This window comes from Carlito syrichta, unplaced genomic scaffold (assembly GCF_000164805.1).
Source record: "Carlito syrichta isolate Samal-C Ts95f unplaced genomic scaffold, Tarsius_syrichta-2.0.1 Scaffold302327, whole genome shotgun sequence".
In the NCBI taxonomy this organism is placed as follows: Eukaryota; Metazoa; Chordata; class Mammalia; order Primates; family Tarsiidae; genus Carlito; species Carlito syrichta.
The window spans coordinates 842,156-865,425 of NW_007246423.1; the positions used below are offsets into that span (position 1 = coordinate 842,156).

The window sequence follows — 23,270 nt, forward strand, 5'->3', positions numbered from 1 at the left end:
ACGAGGTCTTGCCAGGTTGCCTGGGCTGGTCTCGAACCCGCGGGCTCAGGCAATCCACTCGCCTCAGCCTCCCAAAGTGCTGGGATTGCAGGCTGAGCGACTGAGCCAGACGTTTTCTTTTATTTTTGAGTTGGAGTCTCACTCTGTTGCCCTGGCTGGAGTGCAGTGGCATGCTCACAGCCATCGCAGCCTCGATCTGTTGGGCTCAGATGATCTTCCGCCTCAGCCTTCCAAGTAGCTGGAACTACAGGTATGCGTTACCACACCCGGCTAATTTTTTGATTTATTGTAGAGATGAGGTCTCATCAAGTTGGTCAGACTGGTCTTGAACCCTAAACTCAGGCAATCCTCTTGCTTCGGTCTCCCAAAGTGCTGGGAATACAAGCTTGAGTCATCGCACCTGGCCAGAGAATAAAGGAATATAACACTTTAAAAGTAGCTGGGCATGGTGGCTCATACCTGTAATCCTAGTGTTTTGGGAGGCCAAGGAGGGAGGATAGCTAGAGGCCAGCAGTTTGAGACCAGCCTGGGCAACACAGCAAGATCTTGTCTCTTAAAAAAAAATTTTTTTTTTAATTAGCCAGGTGTGATGACATGTGTCTGTAGTACCAGCTACTCAGGAGCCTGAGGCAGAAGGATTGCTTGAGTCCAAGAGTTCAAGGTTAAAGTCAACTATGATTATACCACTGCACTCTATCTGCCTGAGTGACAAAAAAAATGAGATTCTGTTTCTTACCAAGAAAAAATAAAATTATAGAATTTACTAAACATATATTACAGAAATATTTTAATGTGATATGGATACTTAGTCTCTAAAATGTTTTTAAAAAGATAATAAAGGGATAGCAAAGGAAGTTAACCTCGAAATACAAATGATTTTGATTTATATATTTGGCGTTTATGTTAAACATAACAATATTTTAAATTTTATATTCTACAAATGTTTATTAATTATATAACATATTAATCATCATGTCTCCAATAGCTAATGCCACTCTTCTAGGTGAATGCATGGTTAATGCTATCAACTAATATGTGTTATTCTCAATGCACATAAATAATAATCAAGGCTTGAATGTTTTGTGCACGGGCTTATTGCTGGCAACAGAATAATTCAGTCTTGAGCATAAAGCATCTCCAAATGCATTTTCATAAATATCTGGTTTTGATACTGGGCAATTATGATAAAGTGTTCAAGACCCTGCTCAGAAACTTGAGGTGAACAAGTTGTTACCTAATTCTGTTGGTCCGATAGTCTAAGAGCACATTTTTTATAGAAAAATGCTCTGTTTTTCACAGCAGTAGCGATATTTTGGAAGAATTCTATACTTTAATGAAACACACACAAGCTTCTGGTATTGGCCTCTCAAAATATTAGGAACCTGGTGACACCAACATATCACATTTTTTTACATTGTTGTGTTTTAACTTTTTTCCTGCTTTTGAAAGAAATACATGCTCATCATTAAAATATCTGGAAAATATAAAATGCCTAGAGAAGAAAAACATCATCCAGAATTGTACTATTCAGAGATAACCATGTCATATTTGCATGTATTTTCTTCAGACTTTAACGGCAGATATTTGTAATTTTACATGGTTCTGTAAACCTCCTAAAAATGTATGTATTCAGATGTCTTTCTATGTAAATACAGATCTGTGTCATCTACCTTTAATGGCTGTACAGTTTTTACATCGTGTGTACTATTATTTCTTTGACCAATACTAATTATAATGGTTACTTACACTTATTTAGTGTTTACTGTATGCCAGGTACTGTTATAAGGGTATTCATCCATTTGATCCTCACAATCCTATTATTCCTGTTTCTTATAGATAAGGAAACGGAGACACAAAGAGGCGATTTGTTCAAGTTCTTAATGTTGGACATTTTAGTGGTTAACAGTCCTTTGATATTGTATATAATACTGCCATGTATATTTTTGCTCATGTTTTTAAAAAATGTCTTTAGGATAAATTCCTCAAAATGGAATTGCTGGGGCCAAAGGTATCAAAAGCTTGCTACATGCTTCAAATATTTCCCCTTGGGAAGATTCTACGGATTAATTTACACTTCATACGACAATATCTGAGTGTCCAATACCCACATCCTTGATTTTTTTAATCTTTGTCTGAATAACAAAAAACGTTTAACTCCTGCTTAATTTACATATGTCCCCTTTTCGAAGTGGACTTAACTTTTAACGGATTTTTGTAAGCACTCTTTGTATACCGAGATGCTAGTCCTGTCGTTGACAGGTCAATACTGGTTTCCCTGCCACACATGGAAGTACTGTCATTTGCCTGTAATTTACATGATTTCAATTTACGTGCAAGACGAGCTTACTAAGTATGTTCCAAGTGGGTTGCAAAACCTAGTCGATAGTCCTTGACATTTTCTACATGATGTAGAGAATCACTTTCATTTGTCGGATAAACTTGTAAATAATTGAGTTAGATCAACATTTTAAGTTGCTGGGAATCTCTAATCGGTTTCTAGCTCCAGGCTTTTTTGTCTTGTTTTGTTTTCTTTTCTTTTGCTCGGTTTGGGGAGGCTGTCTTGGGCTTGAAAGACGTGTCACTGATCATCGCAGCTGCTCGGTGACTGCACGGTTAGTCAGCAGGTGCCAACGCCCGACGAAAGGAGCAGTCCACCGGGAGTTCCGAGGCCGGGCGGCCAGGAACTCCCGGGAAGGCGCCCGCGTTACCTCTGCCTCCGCAAGGGAGCCGCGCGCCCGACACTCCCCTCTCTAGGGACTCCAGCCAATCCGTTCCGCTCTCGTGGCTTCACCCAAGCAAGTTCTTGTCGCCTCAGACAGCGAAATGATCTCAGAGCCTTTTTACTTAGAAGGTGATCCGAATTTAGCGCCCGTTCCCTATGCAGGGACTACAAGCCTAAGACAACCGACCCAGTGAGAAGAAAAAAAGGGGCTTGGCCAGACACACTCAACCCAATCTCTCCTCAATCTCCCATTCACTCCTGGGGTCGTTAGTAGGCTTCGGCGCGCCTGGAGGACCCTGTTCCCCGTAGGCGCTGCCCAAGGGAAAAAACCGGAAAATGCAGGCACTCCTTCCACTCTCGTGTGTGAGTAATCAAAAGAGGAGTCAGGAAGAGGGGAATTCGTGGTTGGGCCCGTACGGGCGGGGCGGGTTCTGGGCAGGTTCGGGACAGGCAGTGCCGAAGTCGCTCAGTTTCCCGACATGCTCCGCGCGGGGGCCTCCTCGATTCCTTCGCTGTTGCAGCCGCCGCCGCCTCTGTGGTTGCTGGGGGTGGGTGAGAGGAGGAGCTGTCGCGGACCCCGTGGAGTCAGTCTCTGTTGCTGTTTTTGCCTGAGGAGTCTTCCTTCCTACGTCGCACCCTGAATCCCGTGGCGTCGAGGGGGAGTCCCTGCGGACACCTCGGCACGCAGTGGAAATGCCTCTCTTTGCCACCAACCCCTTCGATCAAGATGTTGGTAAGTGTTTTGGCCGCTCCCCGTGGGTTCCCCACCGGACTGCAAGCCCACGCTGGCGCCCCTGCCTGCATTTGGGGTCTCTCCCCCACCCCGCGAGCCAGGGCCAAGCTCTTCCTCTTTCCCGAGACTCCTCGCTTGAGAGCTGGGAGAAGGCTGAGGGCTTGGCGCATCCCCTCTGAGAGCAATGGAACTCCGAGAGCCTGGGAAATGGGCCTTGAGCTAGGGCTGTGGTTTCGGAAGAAAGGCTTAAGGCGCTGGTGGAAAGGGCCTCGGAGGGGCAGCCGGCGCAGCATCTGGTGCTGGGATGGGACTGTGCTTCTGGAAGAATAGCCAAGGTCTGAGGCGTATCTCGGCTGGAGTAGGCTTGCACACCCTCCACCCTAAGTGTTTCCCTAGACAAATGGTAAGCGTCTGGGACTGGCGGAATGCTTTGGGTAAGGTGTCTTCGGGCATTTAAACATCTCTTTTGTAACGATACCTGTAGGAGAGAGCTCTGGAGAAAGGCAGATTCCCGAACGTGTTTGTTCGGCGCTTGGCCACAGCTGAAACTGAGTTGAGCCTCGGGGGCGCTTTTCTCAGGCCAGGTCTCCGCACTTTAAGAAGCGTGGAAGAGGATCTTGAATCGGAAAGGCATTTGAAATGCTACCTTTTTGTTGTTTTCGGAGTCATTGGTGTTAGGTATTGATCATGTCAGTTCAACAGGTTAGCTTTCGTTTTTTGTTTTTTTTTCCTGGCCTGAAGATGAGAATGGGAATTTGAGTTTCAGAGAAGAGAATTTTGCTTGGATTTGAATGCACTTAGGAATAATCTTGGCGCACAAGTGTGGAATGAAAGCAAGCCAAATACCGTCTCCAAGTCTCTTAAGGCAGAATTTAGTTATTACTGTTAAAAGACTATGAGGACAACCTTATGAAGTTAGTTTATACGTATTGGTGTATTGTGATCATGAAAGGCGGGTGATGAATTTTTGCTTTCCCCCCCCCATAATTCTTTACAGTATGTCACTGCAACTTAGAGGTTTAGGGTAAGACTGGGAAAGGGTTCAGTCCTATATCTGCCACTTCCTAGCTCACAGTGAAATCACAGGCAAGTTAAATTCTTTCAGTTCCAGTATCCTCATCTTTAAAGAGGGAAAACACATTCTGTTCTGTAATTAAATGAAATAATATGTGTAGAAAGCCTATTACAGTGTCTTAATATAGTAAGCACTTACTATATGCTCCTTTTTTGTTCCTGTTAAGTGTCCTGAATCTTAGCAGTGGATGGAACCTTGGAGATCACCAGTAATACTCGGTAAATAGTGACTTGGAACATTGCATTTAATTTTTTTTTTTTGTTTTGAGTTGGAGTCTCACTCTGTTACCCAGACTGGAGTGCAGTAACCACTCCCGGCCACCGCAGCCTCGACCTGCTGGGCTCTGGCGATCCTTCTGCCTCAGCCTTTCCAAGTAGCTGGAACTACAGGCGTGTGCTACCACACCCGGCTAATTTTTGATTTATTGTAGAGATGAGGTCTTGCCAAGTTGCCCAGGCAGGTCTTGAACCCTCGGACTCAGACAATCCACTCACCTCGGCCTCCCAAGGTGCAGAGAGTACAGGCTGAGCCACCGAGCCCAGCCACTGTATTTAATTTAACAAGCAGTTAGTGCACACTATTTACAGGACACAGTGCTCAGCGACATAAGAGATACAGCGATGAACAACATTTGGTGGCTACTGTCAAGCAGTTTTGCAACATCAGTCTCTGGTGCAAATGCTTCAAATAAAACAATATCTTAATACTTGCTCCTTCTATTTCCAGCACTTTTGTCTTGTTTTTGTAGTACTGTATCATCTAGCTACCAACTACCCAGTCATCTCTGTATCCTACTGACTTTTTGAATATGTATTTGCACTGGATTCAGATACAGTTCTTATTGTCAAACCTGTTCCTAGTACCTGTGCCACCCAGTTCAAACACAGGCTCCTTCTTGCCTTTATGCTTTTGCTTCTAGTATTTCTGCTTTCAACATATGCTAATGTTTTAAGGTCAACTCAGAATCCAACTTGTTATACCAGCATCATTTCCTGTTTATCCTAGAAAAGGGTTTCTCAGTCAACATTATTGACAGTTTGGACCAGATAAATATCTTTGTTATAGGGGTCTGTCCTATACAATGTAGAATTTTGACTTCGTCCCTGGGCCTTTATCCACTAGATGCCAGTGGCATACAACCTCCAGTCCTGATTTTAAAAGTCTTAGGACATTGCTGAATGTCCCCTGTGGGGACAGAATAGCTCCCTGTTGAGAACCACTGCAAAAGCCTAATGTAATTTCCACCCTCTTACAAACTCCTAGAAATTATTTTAGCATTTTTTTGTCTTTACAAAATTTTTTTTACATTAAAGACAGTTATATCCTGTATTTTCCTCCTTAATCAGTGGTTGCTATATAGTATATACTTAATAAAGATTTGTTGAGGTAAGAATGTTGAACCTGCCAGACAGTACCCTTCTTGAGTAGTGACATTGTTTTACTCCAGAAAAGCGTACTTTTTTTTTTTTTTTTTTCCCTCTATCGTCCAGACTGGAGTGCAGTGGCCACTCCCGGCCACTGCAGCCTCACCTGCTGTGCTCCGGCCATCCTTCCCCCTCAGCCTTCCGAGTAGCTGGAACTATAGGCGCACGCTACCACGCCTGGCTCATTTTTTGATTTATTGTAGAGATGAGGTCTCGCCAAGTTGTCCAGGCAGGTCTTGAACCCGTGGGCTCAGGCAGTCCACTCACCTCAGCCTCCCAAAGGTGCGGGATTACAGGCTGAGCCACCAAGCCCGGCTGAAAAGTGTACTTTTTAAAGTTAGTCAGATTTTGGTACTTGGGTCAATTCTCTTCTCATGGTCATATATCGAAATATCGTGAAAAGTTAATCTAAGAAGACGCTTCAGAGACTCCCAGTAACTAAACCTTGGGCAGAGTCTAATAGACTCCCATGTTAATTTTTTTTTTTTTTTTTTTTACTGGTATAGCATATAGAATGCAGTATGTAGAATGCATTTAATAGTTTTCTTTCTCACCTTTTCCACCAGTGAGTTTGTCAGTGACAATAAAGTACTCTCACTAATTCATTTGATGTAATTATTATTTAACATTTGCACACATTTGTACTTTTTCAAAATTAACTGTCTTCAGCTTTATTCATACACTGAAACTGAGTCCGAAATTCACTAACTGGTTTATATAATATAGCATTTCTTATAAAGAGGTGAAATACTGGTGGTAGCTTTTCCCTTGAAGAAACACCTAAACATGTTACTGTAATGTGAGCTCCATGAGAAGAGGAATTTTTGTTTGCTTTGTTCATTACCACATCTCTAACCTGTAGACCAGTGTCTGGCATGCTACTGAATATTCAGTAAACATTTACTGAATAAATTAATCTCATTTGGAACATCATATTTCTACTAAATTCAGCTCTTGAGTTGTAAAAATAACTCATTCCATCCACTATTTTATTTCAAAGTACCTGGTGACTCCCATCTTGCCAAATCCAATGGTCCACTTCTAGTCCATTTCTTTGTTGATCTCTTTTTTTTTTTTTTTTTTTTGAGTTGGAGTCTCACTCTGTCACTCAGACTGGAGTGCAATGGCCGCTTCCGGTCACGGCAGCCTCGATCTGTTGTTGGGCTCCAGCGATCCTTCTGCTTCAGCCTTCCAAGTAGCTGGAACTACAGGCGCGCGCTATCACGCCCGGCTAATTTTTGATTTATTGTAGAGATGAGGTCTCGCCAAGTTGCCCAGGCGGGTCTCGAACCCGTGGCCTCAGGCAATCCACTCACCTCAGCCTCCCAAAGGTGCGGGATTACAGGCTGAGCCACCGAGCCCGGCTTTTGTTGATCTCTTAAGCATTCTTTTTTGATATACTGTACTTTATTCGTGGGATTCCAGGACACCAAGCTTTCTCATTTTCTGTGTAGCTCCTGTTTAGTCTTTTTGCAGCTTCCTAATGTTGAATGCCCTGGGGCTCTGTCCTAGAACTTCTTTGACATTTTTCTTCCTTGGATTCTTAGGAGGCTACTTAGCTTACTGTTAAGAATTCAGACTCTGGAGATTTTTGCTGCTTCCCAGCAGTGTGACTTTGGGCTAGTTGCTTAGATATTCTGGTTTTCTTATCTTTAATATGGAACATAGGGATAATAATAGTTCTTACCCCAAAGGAGTGTTAAGAGAGTTGAGTTAATATTTGTAAAGCACTTAGAAAATTTTTTATGCGTTTTGTTTATTAAGTAAGGACTTAAAAAGAACTTCATCTAATTTCTTAGCTTTAAATGGTGGTATATTCTGGTGACTTCCGAATTTAGGTTCTTAGTCTCAGCCTCTTGTCTGAGCTCTAGACTTGGATACTGAACATTTCCACTTGGATTCTACTTGGAGTCAAAAAACAAGCATGTCGAAAACTAAATTCTCAGTTCTTTCCCCAAACCTGCTTATTCCCTCATGTCCTTCTCATGCGGTAGATGACACCATTAATATTTCCTGTCACTCAGCTTTGATGTCTAAGAATCATCGATCTTCTTATTCCTTCACAGTTCCCATCCATTCAATCAGCAGGATCTTTTGGCTCTACTTTAAAAATATAGCTGGGGTCTCATTACTTCTCTTTATCTCACCACTATTACCTTACTTCAGCCATCTTTATCGCTTTCATAGTCTATGGCAAGTGCCTTCGAGTAGACTTTTGCTACCACTCCTGCCCCTACAACCAGTTCTCATTTACAGAGTTCAGTGATCTTTTAAAAATGTTGGATAATGTCACTTACCTGCTCGGAACTCTCTTGCAGCTTCCCATCCTACTTAGGAGGAATGCAGATTTTTATTGTAGTCCACAATATGGCACCTTTCTGTGTCTGATATGATTATGATCTTCAAACTCACTCATGAATTCCAAGCTTCTTGGATCTGAACACTCCAAGCTCTTTCCTGCCTCTGTATCTATATTACGATCTTTTCTTTGCCTGGGATACTTCCCCCAGGTATTTGAAGGTCTGGTACGTGTATGACAGTGCATTATTCGTGGGATTCCATCACACCATTTAGGACTCTTTTCAACTTCATTTTCTAAGGGAGGCTTTCCCTAATTACCTTCTGTATAAAAGTGTCTGTCTTGGGTCAGGGTGCCATGGCTCACTTTAGCTCACTTCAGTTCATACCTGTAATTCCAGTGCTTTGTGATGCTGAGGCCAGAGAATTGCTTGAGCCCAGGAGTCGAAGTTACAGTGAGCTATGATCACACCAGTGCATCTCCAGCCTGGGTGACAGAGTAAGATCCTGTCTCTAAAATAAATAAATAAATAAATATTTACCCCCTCACTCTATTTCCTTGTACTATCTTGTTTTTCTTCATAGCACTTTACTATTGATATAAATTGACTGTCTCTTGTGTGGAATGTAACCTCAACACGGATGAGAACTTTTTCATTTCCTAATACCTTAGGGACAGTGTCTAGTACATAAGCACTTAATATGTATTTATCAAATAATGAATTATTAATATTCTTCTAGAGCATTAGTCTTGTATTTCTATTTGGTGTTCTGTTTTCACCTAAAATTATCTGTCAGAAAACTGAACTTTCTCAGTCTGGTTCTTTACTTATTATTTAGTAATATTCTAGTGTTCTAGTTATGTTGACTTGAAACCCAAAAGGCATCTTTGAATCATTCCCCTACATCTGCTAAATCATCATATCTGTGTTTCTATAATAAAACATTTGGGTTCCTAGTTGACTTCTTTGGACCAGTCCACATCCTACAAATTTGGACATTAATTTAGTCTATTTTGCTTAGTCTAGTCAGAATCATAAATCATAGCCTGATTAATCTTCTTAAATGTTAATATTATATTATGCTACGGAAGTACGATGAGATGGAAAGATCTTGGACTTTGGGTTTCTGCAGCATTTACTGTTAGTAAATGGGCAAAATATATAGTTGGATAGATACAGAACCACTTTGAGTTCACTTTCAGCTTTTGTAAATAAGGATAATAATGTCTGCCTCTTTGGGTTGCTATGAGGATTACTTGTAAAAACACATGACATTCTGACTCTTTACTGGGGTTGAATATGATTCAAATATCTCTGATTCATTATATTCGAAACATATTGAAACTTTTTCCCCAGTTATGCTTTTCTTCTGTTTTGATGTTTGGTACCTCAGTTTACTTAGTCACATAGGTCAAGAACCTTAAAGTCATTCTTGACTTCTGTTGTAATTTTCTGCATTCTAAACAACAAATATGTACTGTTTACTTTGTGCCAGATACATTGAATATGCCTTAAGGATTCCAGGTTTATATCACTACTTTCTTAGGTTAGTACAGTAGTTTCTAGTTATTCTTCCAGTCTTTCCCAAATAATTTTCAGGTGACTGATAATAGTATCTTAAAAATGTCAGTGTACTCATATGGCTCCTCTGATTAAACCATTTCAAGAGAATCTACTGCTTTCACAGTGATGTGAACTTTTCAGCATGGCATGTAAGACCTCTTAGCATTTGGTTCCTTTTTAACTCTTGAGTCTCACCTCCCACTATTTTTTTAAGGGCATATTTTACTCCTCATTTGTTTTATACCACTGTGCTTTTCAGGTATGGATCCTTGCTTGACATATCTTTTTCTTCATTAGTCCTCAGTAGAGTTGTTTTAAGGGGATGGTACATGCAAAGTACTTAGAATAGTACCTGGCATATAGTACGCAAATACATTTTAGCTTCTTATAATAAAGTTAGGAATAGATGGGATGACTATGGGATTCTAAGGTTGTAGTCAGTTACTGTCAAAACATACTCAGGAGAGAAATGTGAAAATTCAGAGTACAAGTATGTTAAAGGTCAGATATCCACTGGATTAAGAAATTGTTTTGTTTGGTTCTTCTGTTCCTATTTCACCTCTTTGAACTGTTCTTTCTTAATGCTTTTAGGTTATCCCTTCTATTTTGTACTCTTCTCTGAGATACTTTCAATGCTATTCTTTTAGCACCTACTTCCCTTTCTGGTTAGCAGAGCTTCAGATTGCTTTTCTTTGCAGATTCAATTTCCAATAGTCAGGAGGGTAGGGGATATTAGATGAAACATTTTCTGAAGAATTGATTCCCATAATTGCAAAAAGAGGGAATTTCTCTCAGGCTTGCTTTCTTCATTGGCTATTTTTGATGAACTGTTACTTCTCCAAGCTGACTGAATAACAATCCTTTCCCCACAACCTGAACATGATGAGCAGTCATCCTGTCAGCACTTCTCACCTCCCCAAATCATTGACAGTTATACATTTTGAGAAAATCAAAAGTAGCTGCTTATCAGAAAAAAAGTTTTTCAATTTATTGAGAAGACTGTTGAAATTTAAATGAGGCTCTGGGTGTGTTTTTTCTGGGTGCTGCTGGGCAAATTTTTCAATCTCCTCTTTTTTCGTATTAGTGTAAGGATAATCTGAGGATAAAATTAGATCACTGTGAAGTTTTGAATTCTTTAGAAGCAAATCTGTTATTTTTGTCACTTTTCCCTTTCCCACAAATCCTGTTTTTGTCTTAGAAAATAGTTTTGACTTCATTTGCTATTCACAGAACCATATTGTACTGCTACTAGTAGCTTATATGCTGATTTGAGAAATATTTGTTGTTGATTTTGAGGCAGCGTCAATAAAAATGTGAACAATTTTGGAGTTGCATTTCTGATCTGTACAGACAAATTTGAGTCAGATGCTAATCCTATATATGTATGGGGAGGTAAAGAAGGTAGTTCATGAGTATTCAATATAATATCTGCTAATGACTTTAACATACATGTCATTAATTCAGGAGCTGTAAGATTATTTTTAATTACTGTAGGAAACAGTTTACATTTGGTCAAACATAAGCTTATCATTTTTAGTTTACTAGTAGCTTTTTAATAAGTTAAGTTTTAATGTGATTATCATATTTTTAATAAGGCAGTGGATTTTAAGATTAAAGTGCATTCTTTCCAAAATGCACTTAGATTTTCTTTTAAAGCCTACTTGGCTACCAGTCAGAAAGTGATGAATTAATTATTAAGATGCACTACCAGATAAAAGTAATAACTTGCTTTTCTAAGATGAAGTAAATGCTAGGCTGAGAGATATTGTTTGGAATGACTCATTCCATCTTTTTGGGCTTCAGAGTGCTTGAGGGCCATGGGGCAGTGCTCTGGGACTCCTCAATCAGAGCACTTACACTTGGACTTGAATATCTTGGACTTCTTTTAAGATAAAGTTTTCTTATTAAGAATGTTAGATAGTAAATAGTTCACTGGTCTTTGTTCCTGTTTTCTGGGAAGGAACCTCTAACACCTTGGAACTTCTTGAGGGATAGGATTATCTTTGCTATTTGCTGTTTGCTGTGGCCCCCTGGGACAATAGTTTATGCTTACAAGATGACTCAGCATAGGGGTTAACCATTCACTTGAGAAAGATTAACTATGTGATTAAAGGATTTAGACTTTGAGTCACAGGACCTCCAGGGAGAGATGGGGACCTAGAGTTCTGCCATGCAGCCAGTCATTTAATAAATCATGCTGCCGGGTGCGGTGGCTCAAGCCTGTGATCCCAGCACTTTGGGAGGCTGACCAACCGGGGCAACTTGGTGAGACCTCCTCATCTCTACAATAAATCAAAAAATTAGCCGGGTGTGGTAGCACACATCTGTAGTTCCAGCTGCTTGGAAGGCTGAGGCAGAAGATCGCCTGAGCCCAGCAGGTTTACGTGGTGGTGGCCATGAATGTGCCACTGCACTCCAACCTGGGCAACAGAGTGAGACTCCAACTCAAAAAAAAAAAAAAAAAATCATGCTTATGTAGTGAAATCCTGATAAAAACTCTGAACATTGATGTTCAGTTGAGCTTTCTGGAAGATGATACATATTTTGGTGATACACATTGATGTGTTAGGAGAGTGATTTCTTTTGGGGACACACAAGCTTCTTGTTTGTATAGACCTAGCTCTAAACAGTTGGTTCCCTGTATCCATGGGTTTTGCATCCATGGATTCAAATGACTATGGATCAAAATTATTAGAGAAAAAAAATCATGTTTGTACTAAACATGTGCAAACTTTTAAAAATCATTATTCCCTAAACAGTACATAACTATTTACATAATATTTACATTGTATTAGGTATTATAAGTAATCTAGAGATGACTTAAAGTATATAGGATTATGTGCACAGGTTACATGCAAATACAATGCCATTTCATATCACAGACTTTTTGAGCATCCATGGATTTTGCTATCTGCAGGAAGTCCTGGAACCAATCCCCCATGGATACCAAGAAACAACTGTGTATCTCTTCACTGGCTGGTCCTGATTTGTGTCCTTTATGATAAAAATGTAATCATAAGTACAGTGCTCTCCTGAGTTATGGTGAATTATCAAATCTAAGATGGTAGTGAGAATCCCCAAATTTGTGACTAGTTGGTCAGAAATGTCTGGGGTGACCTGGAAATCCCAGAGCTTGTGCTTAGTGTTTGAAGTGAAGGGAATCTTGTGAAGAACTGTGCCCTCAATCTGGAAAGTCTGTGCTACCTCTCGGTAGTTGGCATCAGAAGTTTGCTAACCCTCTGGGTAGTTTGGATTGCATAATAAAGGTATTCTATATTTGAGGTAAAGTTTGAAAATGATTGAACTAGATACTATGTAAGGTCTATGCATGTCTGACATTTTATGGATTTATATTGCAGATACATGACTAGTCTTAGCATTTATTGAGCATTTAGGCCAAGAGCGTGGCTATTAAAAGAATTCCATAAAGTAAAACTTATTATTTCCAGGAGATTTACATCATATTATGGAAACTTGAAAATGATAGGTAAGTTTGAGTTGGTTCTTCTCTCAGCATATCCTCTAACCAGAACAGAATTGAACTGCATTTCATCATTTGCTTTCTAAATATCTTATTTAGTTATCTGGGTAATGTTAGTTTCTCTTGTTTTCTTTTCCTGCTTTCAAACCATTTTTACATATTGGTGATACATTAATTCTTTTCAAAAAGTCCAATTCTGATTGCCTGGCTCTCTGATGTTTCTTAAATCAATACAGACACTTCATCTAGCATTTTAGGTCTTAGTGTGATTCTCTTATTCCAAATGTTCACAAAATAGTCTGTATTTCAGCCAGTCTGAATTCTTCATTATACTTCTGTTTTCATAACTTTTCTTTTTGCTTTATTCACTTAAATAGAAATGAGAGTTCATTATTAGTTCTGTTCTCTTATTAGTTTCTAAATATATCAAGAAGTCTTTCCCAATTCTCCTCCTCTCTCCCTCCAGGTGCTTTACCTTTCTTTCATCTTGCTTTGCATTATTCTTTTGATACTTTTTCTATCTTCTATTTAAGCATCTATTGGCTGGTTTTATTTCATTTTTTAGATTGTAAGCTACTTTGGATTGGATCTGGCAAGGACTGGAAGTTCATTCCGTTGGGTTGAATATATGTTCACATTTTGTCATTTCCTGCAAGTAAATCTCTTTATCTAAGATCACAAATTGTTTGGACTTTTGTATTCATTCTTAGACAAGGAATTAATTTGTGGGATTACCTGCTATTATTATCTTCCACATTAGGAGATTGTAGGGTGGCTAGGCATAGTTGTCATACCTACTAGTACCCATTGTTTATCACTCATTTTCTCTTTACTAGATGCTTATTTTAGTTCTCTAGAGGTAGTGACTAGTAGTTGATGCTGTGATATAGATTAGGTATTTATAAGCCTGCAAAGAATTTGGTCAGAGTTGGCTGCTTTGTATTTTCTGCATGACCTACTTCCTGCTTTCAGTCTTAGCATTAGTATGTTAAAATGGGAAAATGAGTGTCCTCTGTAGAACCAGGGTGCAAATCATTGAGGAAAGGATGGAAGTGGGAATTTCATTATTGGGTCACAAGAAAAAAGTAACTTATCAATAGAGGGGAAAAGATAAGAATACATCATATTTCTCAGAAACCATGCAAGCAAGAAGAGAGCAGAGTGAAATATTTAAAGTGTTGGGAGAAAATAATTTTCAACCTACAATACTGTACCCTAAAAAATTTTTAAAAATTTAAATCACACAATGTCTGCTCAGACCACAATGAAATTACACTAGAGATCAGTAATAGAAGATAGCTGTAAAGTTCCAAAATACATGAAGACTAAATAACATACTTTTAAACAATGAGTCAAATGAAACAATCTCAAAATAAATTTTAATATGTTTTAAACTAAATTAAAATAGAAACACATTATCAAAATTTGTGGAATGCAACAAAAGCAGAAAATAGGGAAATTTATAGCATTGAATGCATATTTTAGAAAAGATACCAATGCATAGGTTTATATATATATATTCTTCTCTATGTTCTTGGAGCTTCCTGGATTTGTGGTTGGTATCTGACATTTAATTGAGGGAAACTCTCAGACATTATTACTTCAAGTTTGATTAAAAATCCCAGCTGGGTTTCCAAAATGTTAGGTCAGACCTGACGGGGGAGTATCTGAGTTGTGATCCGCTGCCACACAAAGGATGCAAAGAATTGCACAGAAATTAGATAGAAAAACATAGTTTATTTAGAAAGTAAATAAGAGAGAGAGTAGATTTACTTCCCCAAGGTAGGAGAGGGATCCAAAGCTAGGAAAACATGTGACCATAACTCAAAGTACCACGTGGACACACCAGAGTTTAACAAAGTAATGGCAAATGGTTGCTTGAAGTCGAATCCTTTTAAGCCTTCCCTTTGATGGGGGAAGGTTGTTAAGGTTATTGGGTGGTGGTCTGCTCTGTGTCATCATGAAGGGCAGGTAAGCACAGGTACCCGTGTGTTGGATGGCAGGCAGAAGGGTAGGTCAGTCACATGACTGCTGCCATGTTGATGGGATCTGTTTCTTGAAGGTCATAAAGAGCTGATTAACTTGTTTATGAAACCAGCTGGCGAGGATGTTGCAAATCAATTATCAATACCTACCTCCAAGAAATCAGCTCTGTCCTTGGCTAGTGATTACAGGCTAAATTAAAGTGAACCACTAAAAACCATGACAAAGCTAACCAATGTTAAAATGATTGCCCATTAACTGTATTGACATCATGTTATGTCTTTTCACTTCAGATATTTCTTTTGTTCCTATTTTTTCTTCTGGTATTTCCTATTATGTATATATTACACCTGTTGTACTTGTTCCATTGTGCATATTTTATTCCCTTTTATTTTCCAGTCCTTTTTTCCTCGTTGCTTTCAACTTTGGCAGTTTCTATTGACATATCTTCAAGTTCAGCAATTCTTCCTTAGCCATATCCAGTCTACTAATGAGCCCATCAAAGCATTTTTCATTTTATTTAGTTTTTGGTCTCTAGCATTCCTTTTTGATTCTTTCTTAGAATTTCAATCTCTCTGCTTAAATTGTTTGTCATTCTTGCATGTCCTCTACTTTTTTCATCAGAGTTCTTCGTGTATTAATCAGTTTTAACATTCTCGGTCTGATAATTCCAATATCCCTGCTGTATCTCAGTCTGGTGCTGATGTTTTTTCTATTTTTTTCCAACTGTACTTTTTTTGTCTTTTAATATGCCTTGTAAGTTTTTGCTGAAACCCAGACTTGTGCACTGGAGAAGAGGAACTCTAGACCTTTAAATAGGCTTTAGTTGTGTTATAGTAAGGTATGGTGGGAAGGCAAGCATACTAGAGTCCTATGATTAGGTCTCAGTTTTTTTAGTAAGTCTGTGTCCCTAGACCATGAACTTCTCAAATTAGGTGGGACAGAAGGCTAGAGTGTGCTATAGTTGGATATTTCCTTTCCCCCAAGTGGGAAGCTGAAGCTGGGAATTTCCTTTACCTCAGGAAGGTTAACCTCTGGTAAAACCCCATTTGGTTAGGCACTAGTAAAATAGTTTCTCTTAAGGATGGACCTTGTTAAGAAGAGCTTATTCCTCAGTTGTATTTCAAAATGGTTCGCTTTCCCCTCTTCCTTCCAGTAGCACGAGGGAATTTTTCTCATATATTCATTTTGAGAACCTAGCATAACTCGTGGAGTTAAAACTCACAAAGGTATGGAGTTCCCTGGATGATTCAGTTTCCCTGGAGTTTTTAACTCTTATACTTCTTACTGAGTCTCCAGCAGTTGGTCAATTATAGTTTAAGTTTTCCAACCTACATTGGTTCCTGTGGAGATTTCTGCCTGTGGTAAGTTGTAATTCTCTGTATCTGCCTGTTTCTCTAATTTTGGGGTCAGCCGTTGGCTCCTTAAGGATCAAAGGAGTTGTTAATTTTTCAGTTTGTTCAGCTTTTTACTTGTCAGAATGGAGTTACGACTTTCAAACCCCTTAGATACTGGATTGAAAACCAGAAGTAATTGCTTTATTTTTGTGACTGTGTCTCTACTACACCTGGTATCTACTAGTCTAGAAAAGCTTTAGTTGGCCTCCAGCAAACAAACCTTCATTCTTTTGCTTCATTTGGGGAGTGATAGTTGCTAGTGCTCTTGAATAAGGAAGGCAAATTTGTGACCAGCCTATGTTTCAGACAGCATTTGCTAATTCCTCCTAAACTTAAGTTCTCTTTCTTCTTTACTCTCAATTCCAGACATTCTGTCTACTGCCTGTTCTTGAACCTTATGAGAATTTGATGGTGTCAGACAGGCTGGTTCTTGAGCTTTTTTTCTTACTGCCAACATATGATTCTCCTTTCTTGGGTCTGCTAAATATGTTACCATATATCTATATTGTTAAATAACTTTTGAGATATTATTACTTTTGTTGCTTTTCATGTTTTCCTTGTTCTTGGGTGTTTATCTTTTAAAAAATCCGTTTATTGCAATTAAGAGAGCTAAATTAAATGATTGTATTTAATCTGCCTTACCTCTATTGATGTTTTTAATATGTCAAGTTTTACTTTTATTTGACTCCGCCAAAGCTTAGATTTCTTTTACTTAATCCCCCCTCCACATTCTCAAAAAAACAAATCAACAAAAATAGCTAACGAATTAGTTTAATTACCTAAAACATTTTGATGGAGATCTGTGCCTAGCCCACGTTTCTTTACGAGCAAGTAAAGCTAAGAATCTTTTGATAATGAAAATGATATTTATTTTAATCCTATTTGCAGGTGGTGATAGACCTGTATATAACTTTTTTATAAAGAAAAAATTCAACAGTTTATTTGTATTCTAAGTAAAGAGCAACTGAAGTGTGAATGGGGAAAATAATTGCAATATGTAATAAGAGTATCTCTCCTCTTTTTAAAGATGAACATGAAAATCTTATTAACTGGAATGTTGACAACAATTCTGATTTGTTGTTGAGACTTGATTATATTACAGTTTGATTATTTAAATGTGATTATGTGTTTTAAATATTTGAAATAATGTTTCTGCAACTCCTTTTACAATCTACAGAGAAAGCCACCAGTGAGATGAATACTGCTGAAGACTGGGGCCTCATTTTGGATATTTGTGATAAAGTTGGTCAGTCTCGGACTGGGTAAGTATTCAAAGTTTCAGAGAATTTTTATTAACTCTTCCTTACTGTAAACATGAAAGGCTGAGTGCAGTTGTCTGTGCTACTCGGTAGGCTGAGGTGGGAGGCTCTTTTGAGCCCAGGAGTTCCAGGCTGTGGTGTGATGATCATGCCTGTGAATAGCCAGTGTGCTGCAGCCTGGGCAGCATGGTGATAACCCCATCTCTTGAGAAAAGGAAAAAGGTTAAGAGGCACAGTGTATTATAGTTATAAGTTAATTGAATAAGAGAGTGGTTTTATTAGAAAGATTTGAAAAATATCCCATTATGGTTACTCCTTTTAACCAGTTAGAGTAACATGACTGGTAAAACATCGATGCTTTAATTAATTACCTTCTTCCTTATTTTCCTTCTGAAATCTAGTCTTTTCTACTGATTTTTAGAGTCACATTTGCAACATTCCACCTAAATCAGTGACTAGTGAAAGAGAAAAAGGGGAATAGGATGTTAAACTTTTTTGGCATATATAATAGAGCTTTCCAAACAGTACAGCAGTCAAATTAACTGGTATGCATATGAATGGTTTCCTCAGTTCCTAGGCTAATAGTCTCATTTACTGCATTGTTCCACACAAGTGGTATTGTCTTACTTGTGTACTTTCATGTGACAAAGATTAGGAAGCACTGCTGCATTGTACTTGGTTTTTCTAATGGTAATCTCAAACCTCTGACAGTGCCTTTTTTTTTTTTTTTTTGCTTCTTCTTTACTTTCTAAATAGAAATATTCCTTAAATTTTCCTTTATCCATATTTTTTCTTTTGAAATCTCATAACTTTCAGATGTCTTTATGAGGGTGACATCTGTGTTTTCAGCTCTTATTCTTCTTACCCAAGCGGTAGTCCTGTGGACACAGCATCTTTTCTGGATATCATCCCGTATAAACCTTAAATCACATAATCTAGAAACCAGAAAGCCTATCTCTCTTTGCTTTATACCTTCTTTCCTCCCCCCCCCCCCCCCCCCCCCGCAAAACCTCGGAGTCACTCCACGTTAATTTTATTACTAAAATCCATCCTTCTGTCTTCATAATCTCTCTCAAAATGTTGTTACTTTAAATTCTCCTTAATCACTTTATTGAGTGTGACCAAATTGTGCGGGGGCAGTTATCTTCAGGGCTTGTCGACCCCTTCACTCTAATACTTTTTGCCCCCTAATTTGCTCTCCTGTTAGGTTCCCAAAGATTCTCCCAGTTGTGACCCCATCCATCCCCTTTGTTGTCTTCATGTTTTAGGTGTTCTTTCTGACCTGGTTTATTAATTTGATTGAAATTTGAGTAACTACTCCGTGATACATGTGCATTCCTTTTTCTCTAATTCTTATATCCAGTTGCCGTATAATACTTGTGTTCATGCTACTCCCTCACCTCCTATACTTAAGTCTAAATCTAGTCATCTGAATTGTTCATTTTCATTTATTTCCCCCCGTATAACATTCATTTCAACTCAACTATTTGAATTGCCATTACTTTTCTACCTTAGGTTAATGTGTTTAGTCCTTCTTTTCATTGAGCATGGAATGTTTTCCTTTCTCATTTCATATCTCTGTGTCTCATATCCATCATTTCTTCTGCAAAGCCTTTCCTTGTCCCCTTTATGGACAATAATATCATGGTCCTCTGAATCCTCAAAGCATTCTGTCAGAACTATTCTTATTCATGTTTTGTCCTGAATTTTAGTAACTTATATCTAGAGAACTTAGATTTAGTAGATATAGTAAATCTAGTAGATTTGTAGGATTTGTAGGTTTGTGAGTTTTTGTTGTACATGGGACAGAAGCAGATAACTTAGTGGCTGAGATAGTGGACTCAGGAGTGAGACTACCTGGGATCAAATCCTGGCTCTAACCACTTAGCTGTGTCACACTGGGAAAGTCACTTACCTTTCTGGACCTCAGTTTTCAAATTTGCTACATATGAATAAAAATAATACCATCTTCATGAGGGTGTTTTTGTGACTGTGAGCTTAGTTAACATATAAAGTGTTTATAACAGTACTTGGCATTTGGCTAAATGGGTGCAACTGTGCCCTCTTTGGATTAAAGTCTTATTTTGTGACAGTTTGTCTGTTGAAGACTGAGTATCCACCTAGACCCATGGACACATATTTTGGTGATAAACTTTTATCTAGCATTCCAGTTGCAAGCCCCTCCTCTCTCTTTCTAAAATCTGTTGGGTTTTTTTTCATCTTTACTTTGGTGTTCTTCATTTTGTAGACAGTTCCTGTAATAATTTGGTCGGTTGCTTGAAATCAAAAGACAAGCCCCCTTTCCGTATGAGAAATATTTCAGATTTTTCTAGTTTAAAAAAATCAGTTTGTAACCCATTTGAAATTCTGTATGATATATAATGAACGGAGATCAATTTGTTTTCTTAGTGTTAACATTATTGTTCCAGAAATATTTTAATTATTCTTTTCCCTATTTATATTGCTTCCTTACGTTTGAAATTTACTGATTTGTAGCTTTAAAAAATATTTTCCATTTGTTTTTGCCCGCTATCAGTGAGTTTAGATACATGCTCATTTTTTGTTTTTTCAAATTTGTTTTTAGACTACATTCTTTCAGTATATCTTAATATTTGAGTTACCATTGGATATTTTAATTGACACTGTACTAAGTCTATGAATTTGCTTAGTATTTCCAGCTTTAGTAAATTCGATAATGAGGATGGCTCTCTTTGTTCTTTTAATCAGTGTGTTTTTCTTTCTCTTCTTCCACTTTTTATTCCCTTAACAGTTACTGCTCTCTGGTTCTCTTAAATCTTCACTAATAATTTCCAAGCATTTATTTGTTTGTGTAAGTGGGATATCTTATGATAGCTTTTGCCCATAAGAGTTGTTTGAAAAGGATTAAATAATAATTGAGGTACTGTTCTAATACTATTGAGGTATTTTTGTTTTTTTTTTTTTAAAGCCGAGCCTTAAATAATTGCTCATGTGTGCAATTTCTCTTTAAGAATTTTGTTTTAAACTGGGCTCGGTGGCTCAGCCTGTAATCCCGCGCTTTGGAAGGCTGAGGTGAGTGGATTGCCTCAGCCCATGGGTTCGAGACCCACCTGGGCAGCTTGGCAAGACCTCATCTCTACAATAAATCAAAAAAATTAGTGGGGCATGGTAGCGCGCGCCTGTAGTTCCAGCTACTTGGAAGGTTGAGGCGGAAGGATTGCCAGAGCCCAGCAGGTTGAGTCTGCAGTGGCCGGGATTGTGCCACTGCGCTCCAGCCTGGGTGACAGAGTGAGATTCCAACTCAAAAAAAAAAAAAAAAAAAAAAAATTCTGTTTTATTAAACAACATGCATGTCCAGTTGTGTTTTTACTTTCTTTGGTATACCTTGATAATCTCATATTAGAAAATAGTAAGCATAGGGCCATATTAAGACTTTCGTCTTACTTTTGCCTTCAAGAGTCCTTTTCTTTGGTAAAGAAAAAAATTGAAAGTATTTATGACTGCATTGCTATAAAAAATATAGTATTACATATTAAGACATTTTCTTTGATCTAAAGTTTATTTTTTCTTCTTATTTTAAAATAAATGAAAGCATTTTTTTGTGCCTCTAAAATTATTGTAAACCCTAGGCACTGTGCCTACATAACTCCCTGATGGATAATCATTACAGAATTGGGTTATATATTCCCAGATCAACTTAGTGATAGAAAATTATTAAGATTCTTTTCAGGTGAGCAGTAAGCAGTGGAATACTTGTGGTGCTATTACTAATGTGTTGTTTGTTTTTTGTTTTTATCTTAATTGTGATAAAATATATATAAAATTAACTGTTCTTTTTTTTTTTTTTTGGAGTTTCACTCTGTTGCCCAGACTGGAGTGCAGTGGCACTCTCCTGGCCACTGCAGCCTCGACCTGCTGGGCTCCGACGATCCTTTCGCCTCAGCCTTCCAAGTAGCTGGAACTATAGGCGCGCACTACCACACCTGGCTAATTTTTTATTTACGGTAGAGACAAGGTCTCGCCAAGTTGCCTGGGTGGGTCTCGAACCCATGGACTCAGGCAGTCCACTCGCCTTGGCCTCCCAAAGTGCTGGGATTACAGGCTGAGCCACCGAGCCCGGCCAAAGTAACCATTCTTAAGTGCACAGTTCAGTAGCATTAAGTACAGTCACATTACTGGGCAGATGTTCCCCACTGTCTCCAGAACTTTTTCAAAATCCCAAACTGAAACTCTGCCCACTAAATAATAGCCTTTCCCTCCAGCTTCTCTTGCCAATTGTAATTTGTTTTTAATCTTTTAAATCATGTTTTAATTAGTTTATATGGAAAACTTTGGGAAATCTGGTTTAGATATGAGTTGCTGAAGGTAGTGTAAGAATATTGAGCAATATTATAAGCTGCCAGTGAGATATTCTAAATACCTGATGTGCTTTAGAGAAGGCTAAGACATGAATTAGGGTGAGAGGGGAAAAGGGACTTGAATTTTCCTGAGACAAATTCAGAAAGAGTAGTTTGAAGCAGAGGAATAGTGTAAATCAGAACGAAGTTCTTAAGATGATTTGTGTATTAATCAACAATCTAGGTTTTTAAAAATATTATTGTCATTTGGTGTTAGTCTAAAATTTTATGATGTAGTGACTTGTTTAAGAGGACTGATTCAGGCATGGTGGATGAACTTTAGGAAGAACACTTCACTTTCAGTGATTTTGTGTCTTTTAGATTAAGATGATTTGTAACTAGCAATATATAGTAGAACTATTTAGAGCATAAATAAAATGAAATTGTTCTTATTATTTTAAGTCTTTTCCCCTTTTTGATTTTTCCTTTCAAGGCAACTGTGTTAGAGTTGTGATAGTTTGTGAAATATTCTCAGGTTTGAAACCTGAGAGGGGAAAAAGCCAGTATTGTGGTTTTGTTTAATCAGAACTGTGACCCAGATATGGTTCCCAGGGGTATTGTGAAAAATTCTCCTTGCTTCTTCCTCTTATTAAAAAACATTCATTTTTTCTTCTATAAGCCAAGCATACATGTGTGTACTTGTTTATATTTATTGTTTTAAATACATATATATACTCATAAAGTATGTACTTCTTTTAAAAGTAAGTATATATTGTCGTGGCTCAAAAATTAAAATAGCTAAAAAAGGTGAACATTGACAAATCTAACTCCTATCCCTGTTTCCCACTGACATCCCCTCCCGGTAAGTGGCAACTTTTGTTTCTTTTATATCTTTCCATTGTTTCTTTATACAAATGTGAATTCATTTTGCCCCATTTATATGTAATAAGCATATTACACACATTGTTCTGTATTTGTTATTACTTAGTTCTTTCATATATCTTGTCAGTCTTAGGA

At 38.2% G+C, this 23,270-nt stretch overlaps 1 protein-coding gene across 7 annotated transcripts in view; it reads left to right on the plus strand.

Annotated features, from left to right (window-relative positions):
• The first annotated feature begins 3,203 nt into the window (after nt 1–3,203).
• Nucleotides 3,204–23,270, plus strand: part of STAM (signal transducing adaptor molecule) — a 74,945-nt gene continuing 54,878 nt past the window's right edge. For 5 of the 7 annotated variants that reach the window (XM_021711504.1, XM_021711505.1, XM_008056339.1 and 2 more), the window contains exons 1-2: nt 3,204–3,455; nt 17,856–17,940. Coding sequence is in view for 3 of the 7 variants with exons in the window: in XM_008056339.1 (XP_008054530.1) it covers nt 3,416–3,455; nt 17,856–17,940 (125 nt within the window). In the remaining 4 variants the exon portion in view is untranslated. The remainder of the gene's footprint in view (nt 3,456–17,855; nt 17,941–23,270) is intronic. The other 2 variants (XM_021711506.1, XM_021711507.1) reach the window with 1 other exon arrangement.